Consider the following 8,551-nt stretch of genomic DNA (forward strand, 5'->3'; position numbering starts at 1 on the left):
AAGGTGTTTCTGAACAGCTTTTGTTCAAGGGAACAAAAGTTCAAGAGAGCATATGCCCACCAAAAGAGAGGATGTGGGTGTCAGGACCCGGGACAGCTCCTGACACACAGTAGGGATGGCTTCCTAAAAACACTGGCTCCGTCAGTCCAACTCTTCTGAAAGTGCCCTAACGTCACAGCTGTTATTTATGAGCAGCAGCTCAGTTTAGTAAATAAAACCTTTTCCCAAAACTCGAGAGGCACAGTATGATCTTATACAAAAGTGCCTCATCTCAATTTTTTCATTTGTAAACAGTGGAAAACAATTACACTGTCTTAATTTACTTCTAAAGTGATGTAATAAAGATAAATGACATATCAGTGAAAAAAAACTCTGCCATAATGCACCCATGAAACACAAAAAGTCAGACATACAACTTTTTAAACTTTAAATACCTCCTGTGATGTCTGGAAAGATCATGGGAGTATTAAGCATTTTATAAATTTTTACTCTGTGGCACAAATCTTATTTCTGGAACTTTACAGAAATGGCTATTGACGAAAAGAACCTGGACCAAGTAACTTGGATTTTCTTCTTCCCTCTTATTCTCAAATAGCTGCAGATGGAGCGGATACCAACTTGTGGTTTGGCCACCATCCCCAGGGGACCTGCTCTTGGTAATGATTCTTATTCAGCAGAGGAACTCAAGCAGTTTCCCTTTCCACCTCTTACTCTGTTACCTGGGGCCAAAACAGAAGTTATCAGGCCAACTGAAGTCCTCCCAGGAAGTCTATACCAGGTTGACCAGTCAGGTTTGCGAAATGGAGGACAAGGTCCTAACTAACCTTTGCCGCTACACCTGAAGCAAACTAATGTGACAGCCCAGATCTACACAAATGATAAAGCATAGGGTGCACAACAAAACTACTCACAATGTATGCTAGCACAATAAAAAATCAGACTTGCTCTACACACTGCTCTAGAGAAACTTTCTATGCCAAAAGGAAGGATGTCTGTACTCTCCAAAACGACAGCAGCTTCTCCATTCATCTATAAGTTGAACTCGGGTGTGGTAAGTGCATCAGGGAACAATCTAGCATTGTCCTCCAACAGGGCTAAGTTGTAAAGCTCAATGCTAGTTAAGAGACCCAAGCACCTGGGCCATGTTTGGTAGGGTCCTGACCTAACTGCATGGTGCTGCATCTAGAGATCTGAGAAGAGATCCCAGCCCAGGATGTAGCTGTTCCCATCTTTAGTGTGCCTGATATCTATACATTTTCCTACAAGCCCCCCACCCCAAAAGTTTCCTTCCTGCTTTCTGCATGACTCACTTTCAGTTCGAGCCATTTGAGTCCGTTTTATAGGCATACCTCTTTACGCAAAGGGAGGTCAGTGAACGTTTAGTTCCATCAGCCTGTTGCATGACCTTAGATCTCAAAATGTGGGCCACAGACCCTCAGCACCAGAATCCCCCAGAATGCATGTTACCAAGTAGTGAGTCCTAGGTGCCTCCCAGGTCCACTCAGTCAGGAACTCTAGGAGCATGATCTACAGTTGACAATTTAAATGAGCTTCCCTGCCGCTCTGATGACCCCGTGTACGCTAAGCTTGAGGACCTGTACTCCACTCAGATAAACCCTGAGAGCAGGGGCTGTGCCTTGGTCATGCCTGTACACACAGAACCTAACAGAATGCCTAGAACATGGTAGGAATGAAACAATAATTGTTAATCAGCCAGTTACTTATTTTTGAGAAACTCTGGCCCCCATTTGCTGGGGCACATACTCAGCAATGTAGCTAATATTTATTGGGCACCCTCTGTAAGCACCATAATCGAAACTTTTACATACTCAGGCCCACTGTACCCCACGGCCCTGTGTGTAGATCCATGTACCCCCATTGTACAACTCACACTGAGGCTCTTTCAGAGTCTGTCCATCTCCAGGACTCCTGAGGGGAGAACAGGCTGAGTTCTGCGATTCAGCTTTTCTCTAAAGCACCTGGGCTTGCTCACCTATGATGGGGACCTGTCCCTCACAGGATGGGAACTTGAGGTGTCAGGGCCCTTTAATGTCACATGACCAGTAGGCACTGTTTTGCCACAAAGGCCCAGGGAGCCACTACTCAGGGGCCCCAGCAATTTCCTGGCCTTTTGAGGAAACAATTCTAACATCTGAAGAAGGCTTTTACATCCATTTGCTCAATTAAACTCAACTGGTTGCTCAATTAAACTCAACTCTTTTTAACCTTGTCTCTGCCATTGCTGCATATAAAAGAGCTTGTTTACTTGCTAAATCAACATAAGAGTAATCTTTTCCTCCCCTACAGTCTCCCTGCTCTCTGGCAGAGAAACTGCTACTGGTTTTTCCACATTAATTTTTCAGCTTTCCTCAGCTCTCAACATTACATCTGCCTGGATCATGGCGAGTATAACTAGCAAGGCCACAGAGGTTGTTCTCTCCGAGAGAAAACAAAGTTCTTTCAGGAAGATGTGCATTCCAAACAGGACAGCGAAGAAGAGGGACTTGAGAGACTCACGGACAGCCGCGAGAGACCCACGGACACACACAAGAGGCATGCACTCTAGTGAGAGCAAACTCAGTTCTGGTCATCACGCAAGCACAGCTGCAGCCAACACTTCCCTCGGAACTTAGTACTTCAGTGAGAAAGGGTGTTTTTTACTGCTGGGAGCGGACATTCAGGAAAGCTGTGAGGAAGGGATTCCAGCAAGCTTACGGTACTTGAAACAGCTCCCGTGAGGTCAGGCTCCGAGACTCTGTGGAGGCCCTCCGGTACTGGGGGCACCAGCGGAGGTGGTGGTGAGAAGGATGGTGGTGTCTGGCTAGTGGGGGGGTGGGNCTGTCCACCTCTGACACATGGACAAGGCTCACACAGGCTGGACAACAGAAACCCAGCAGAGCTCTAGGCTCAGCTTTGCCAGCATCTCGCCACATGACACCGACCAATCACTTAATCTCCATTTTCTCAGTTTCTGCCTCAGTTTCCTCATCTGTTAAATCAAAGGACTCACTGGATCCATGGTTCCCAAACTGTGGTCTCCAAGCCATAGACAAGGCCTTCCCCAGCAGGCAAAAGCAAATCTATTCCAATTTAAGAGACTACGTTGTTCCCATTTCTGAAGTGTAAAATGGCCTTTCTTTCTTGGAATGACATGTGATACAGATAACAGCAATTGTTTTTCAGGGGTGTTATTTAGCAGAGTTAGAAATTAGCAACCCTGGGGTGGTGCCCAGACTGTTTCACATGACATGAGATCCAGAAGTGTGGAGGCCACCGAGCGCTAGCTCTCCAGTGTAATTCACAGAGCAGCAGCATCAAATGCCCTGTGAGTTGCTGAAAAATACAGAATCTTAGCCCCGCTCTGTACCTCCTGAATCCAAATCTGCCAGTTAGGAAGGCTCTCCGAAGGCTCTGTGCACGTTAAAGACTAAAGCTTTGAGCTGCAGGACGCAGGCACCTCTTTCAGTCCTGAGAGTACTCTGATTCAAATCCTTCTTCCAGGCTGATCGTAAGCGATCTGCCCTCAGGCACATGTGGTATGAAAGCTCAGGAGTCAGGGAGGGCTGTGTTATGCACGCCCTTCAAAGCCAGCCAGACACACAGTGTCCCTCCATTTGTTTGCAGTAAGGAGAGCTGGCTTGGAGAGATGGGTTATTGTCATACTGTGCCCTGGGCCAATCTAGGCAGGAAAAAAGGGAAACTTTTTTAGGATGACTAAACTGGAATTCCAGAAGTAGAGCAAAGTGATCAGTCCCTCAGGAGACTTTGCAATAGTTAAGAAATTGTTTTTACGAGGACTATGTATGAGGCAAAGCAGAGCTGCCAGGCTGGGTAAATTCCAAAGCCAAGCCAAAAACGCTTGACCTAAACTCCACTGATGATCAGTAATCCAAGGCTGGACTGGTGAGGTGCTTCCATTCTCCTCGACTCTTCCTGCCCCACCTCCTTGGGGAACATATGGTTTGCTCTTTAATGAAGCTACTTTTACTTCCCAAAAAAACTAATGTACTTGTATCTTTTTCTGAAGGATGTGTGATTCACGCTGCACAATTCTGATTTTTAAACCCAAGGGCATGACTTAGACAAAAGAGAAAGGGAAGAACCAAAGGCATTTGGGCAAATAAGAAGAACTGATTTGTTCAGGGAAGAAACAAGAAGGAACTACAGGCATCTCTGTGCCCAAAGATGTGTCACTAGGTGTCATCAGAGGGACTTGGCAGAAGCAACTGACATTATACTTGGCATTTCCCAAAAACCAAGTTGCCTTGGGAATAAATCCCATTTTTAGAGAAACTGCCTTTCCTTCTGGGAACTAACTTGCTTCTGTTTGACTGGATTATTTTAAAAAGATGAGTCATAAAGAAGTTCATAGAGAACCAAAATTTTACTTTGTCCTGCATTACAGAAGGTTTCTGGGCAGAGGAAACTATTGCCAGGAAGGGGTATGGCCCAGCTGAAAGGAGAATGGGCTCTTACATAACTTAATGTGGGGGTTGGGGCCTATTTTGATTTTTTGAAGAACACAGATTCATTGGTGAAAATTAATATGGGAGCCGCACATAGTGAAAAAATAAAATAAAATTACTAAAATAACTAAGATTTGAGGGGGAAGATTTTAAGTGAGAGAAAAGGTTTCATTCATCTGCTTTTCAAGTTAGAAGCAGGAAACAGAAAACTCCATTTAATGTGGAAAACAATTAAAAATAGACTCTAGTCCCAGTCTCATCCAAGTTACTGCAGAGAGAGGTGGGGAGGAGAAGGAAAAGTTAAGAAGTAGACAAGCAGGGAGTCAAGAAAAGGAAGATTTGGTACAGAGCTCTGAGCTTCTGAACAAAATAATTAAACCTCCACCTGCTATTTGAAATTCAGAAGAAGAAGCCTGTTCTTCATGTCAGAAACAGCTTAAAAATTTTACATTTCACACCGGCAAAGGATTTTTGTGAAGGGAAAGTTTATCCCTCTACTGAATTCCAAAAAAGGAAAACGTGGGATTTAGAATCATCTTCTGGAATTTTAAAGCAGAAGGGTCAACCTATACAATTATTACGTCCAAGTACTTCTGCTTTGGGAAACATATGGTTAGTTTATGTTCTGATTAGAACCTAAGATGTTTCTGCAGAGGAGGAAAAGAGCCAACCGGAAACTGTAGAAAACAAACATAAACCTTCAGCAGAGCTGTCTGGGGCCACATAGTATAAGGAACATACATCCACTCATGTCCCCAGAGGTGTACAGAAGGGCAGTAAGCGCAGTAACTGCTGGCGAGAATGAAGGCTGGTGAGTCACTAAGAAAAAGTTCAATAGCCTGTTTTAGAAGTACGGAAATATGTTTTATATTTTAGAAATAGTTTCATCCATTATATTGTCTTTTTTTAAAATTTGGCACTCAAAAGTTTGCTTTCTAGAAAGTTCATGCTGTCAAAGAACTAAATGATTTAGGACACTACTTAAAAGAGGTATTACTGTACCTAGATTTTCCAAGCAAAGCTCTGATTAGAATTCTCAATTAAGGGGCACAGACTTTTTCCTTTCTGTCTTTTCTTTCTTTTTGGTACAATCATCTGAAGACGCTGTGAACACCCAAGGTGTGGAACATGCACTACACCAGCTTACTTATTCCAATACCTGACGTCATCCCAAATCTACTTTGTGGGTCATGGGAGTAAACCGGGGCATATGGCCTCGGGCAAGAATGGATTTGTGAAAGTCTCTGTAGAAAGGCAGAATTTTTGTCCCAGATGTCACAGAAGAGCTACGCTGATTTGTGAGCTGAGGGAGGGGTGCACTGCACAACTCCCTTACCTCGATTATGTTGCAAGAGCACAATAGTAGGATTGACAATTGTCGTGGAGGGATAGGCAGATGATGGCTTGCTAGCTGGTGCAAAGGTTTGGGAATTAGTTCCAACACGAGATGAGGAAACTTCATTTAGTAGAGGACTTGAATCCTGAAAAGAAGACAAACATTGTAACTGTCAATACACAAAACCCAAAGTTAATGCTTTTTAAAAAGAAATTTAAAGCTTTACAAGGACCTTAATTATAAAAAAATATAATTAATGAGCCATCATTAATTCCAGCTAGAAGCTTAATCTGGAATGCTTATTCTTTGTTGGTATTAGTAAGGGGAGAGAGGGAAAGTGAATGTTACTGGAAGTCTCAGCAACATCATTCATTATGTTCACCTGGTAATAATTGTGGATCAATCCAGTTACTGAAAAAGCAAATTCATATCAAAGTGGAAAAACATGCAAAACTCATGCAATTCCAAATGCGATCCGAAAATAAGAGCTGGTTTAATTGGGAAAAAAACAGAAAAAGTTTAGTACACTTGTTTAAAGAAACATGAGACAGAGAGGACAAGAAGCCATTGATGTAAGAATAGAAAGAATTAAGTATTTGTACTCTTGGAAAGCTACTCTTATCATCTACATCACTGAACAACCTTACTAGCACTTGCTTCACAGATTTGGATGTTATCCTGTCTTACTATGATGCTTTTTTGCTCCAATATTGAGTGACAAAGATCTCTGAAGTAAAGACTTGTGAGAATCCTGACTTTTATTTTTTATTTTATTTAATTTTTTTTTTAGCTGAGCCATCCTACCACCTGTTGGCAGCTCAGCAGCAGCTCAGCTCGGGCCGGGCATCGAACCACTGTTGCTCAGAGCTCAAACTCTTGAGCGAGCTCTTAACCAACTGAGCTACTCGGCTGGCCCATGAGAATTCTGACTTTTAAAAACCTCAGGGTTTCTGACAGAAATAACAATAAAATTATTACTATTAACATTATAATCTCCATGATGGGAATAATGCCAGTCTTGTTAAAGACATGAAAATAAGACCTCAAAATGTAGTGAGGATATGTAGACAGTTTCCTCTACTACACCTACAAATTTTGCAACGTTTCTATTTTAGAATATATAGACCCTAAAGCCAGAATATCATTCTTAAGGGGTCTGAAGAACAAGATTTTGTTAAGCTCCAGATGAAAGTATGGCTCAAAGCGATACTGTATGCTCCGGAGATCAACTGCTCTGTAAGTACCTGCAGGACAAGAGCCACACCTCCCTACCCCCATCCTCCACCCCCACCCCCCAGCACAATGCCCTGCAGACAGCAGGTGCTCAGTAAGTGGGATTTGTGACACATGAATGGCAGGAGTCATCACTAGCCAAGGTGTTTCTGAACAGCTTTTGTTCAAGGGAACAAAAGTTCAAGAGAGCATATGCCCACCAAAAGAGAGGATGTGGGTGTCAGGACCCGGGACAGCTCCTGACACACAGTAGGGATGGCTTCCTAAAAACACTGGCTCCGTCAGTCCAACTCTTCTGAAAGTGCCCTAACGTCACAGCTGTTATTTATGAGCAGCAGCTCAGTTTAGTAAATAAAACCTTTTCCCAAAACTCGAGAGGCACAGTATGATCTTATACAAAAGTGCCTCATCTCAATTTTTTCATTTGTAAACAGTGGAAAACAATTACACTGTCTTAATTTACTTCTAAAGTGATGTAATAAAGATAAATGACATATCAGTGAAAAAAAACTCTGCCATAATGCACCCATGAAACACAAAAAGTCAGACATACAACTTTTTAAACTTTAAATACCTCCTGTGATGTCTGGAAAGATCATGGGAGTATTAAGCATTTTATAAATTTTTACTCTGTGGCACAAATCTTATTTCTGGAACTTTACAGAAATGGCTATTGACGAAAAGAACCTGGACCAAGTAACTTGGATTTTCTTCTTCCCTCTTATTCTCAAATAGCTGCAGATGGAGCGGATACCAACTTGTGGTTTGGCCACCATCCCCAGGGGACCTGCTCTTGGTAATGATTCTTATTCAGCAGAGGAACTCAAGCAGTTTCCCTTTCCACCTCTTACTCTGTTACCTGGGGCCAAAACAGAAGTTATCAGGCCAACTGAAGTCCTCCCAGGAAGTCTATACCAGGTTGACCAGTCAGGTTTGCGAAATGGAGGACAAGGTCCTAACTAACCTTTGCCGCTACACCTGAAGCAAACTAATGTGACAGCCCAGATCTACACAAATGATAAAGCATAGGGTGCACAACAAAACTACTCACAATGTATGCTAGCACAATAAAAAATCAGACTTGCTCTACACACTGCTCTAGAGAAACTTTCTATGCCAAAAGGAAGGATGTCTGTACTCTCCAAAACGACAGCAGCTTCTCCATTCATCTATAAGTTGAACTCGGGTGTGGTAAGTGCATCAGGGAACAATCTAGCATTGTCCTCCAACAGGGCTAAGCTGTAAAGCTCAATGCTAGTTAAGAGACCCAAGCACCTGGGCCATGTTTGGTAGGGTCCTGACCTAACTGCATGGTGCTGCATCTAGAGATCTGAGAAGAGATCCCAGCCCAGGATGTAGCTGTTCCCATCTTTAGTGTGCCTGATATCTATACATTTTCCTACAAGCCCCCCACCCCAAAAGTTTCCTTCCTGCTTTCTGCATGACTCACTTTCAGTTCGAGCCATTTGAGTCCGTTTTATAGGCATACCTCTTTACGCAAAGGGAGGTCAGTGAA

At 43.0% G+C, this 8,551-nt stretch overlaps 1 protein-coding gene across 1 annotated transcript in view; it reads right to left on the reverse strand.

The window, feature by feature from the left end:
• SORBS1 (sorbin and SH3 domain containing 1) overlaps window positions 1-8,551 on the reverse strand; it is a 258,773-nt gene that overhangs the window by 98,890 nt on the left and 151,332 nt on the right. Inside the window, exon 3 of the mRNA XM_019639011.1 lies at window positions 5,803-5,947. Coding sequence (XP_019494556.1) covers window positions 5,803-5,947 — 145 coding nt within the window. The remainder of the gene's footprint in view (window positions 1-5,802; window positions 5,948-8,551) is intronic.

This window comes from Hipposideros armiger, unplaced genomic scaffold (assembly GCF_001890085.2).
Source record: "Hipposideros armiger isolate ML-2016 unplaced genomic scaffold, ASM189008v1 scaffold_42, whole genome shotgun sequence".
Lineage (NCBI taxonomy): Eukaryota > Metazoa > Chordata > Mammalia > Chiroptera > Hipposideridae > Hipposideros > Hipposideros armiger.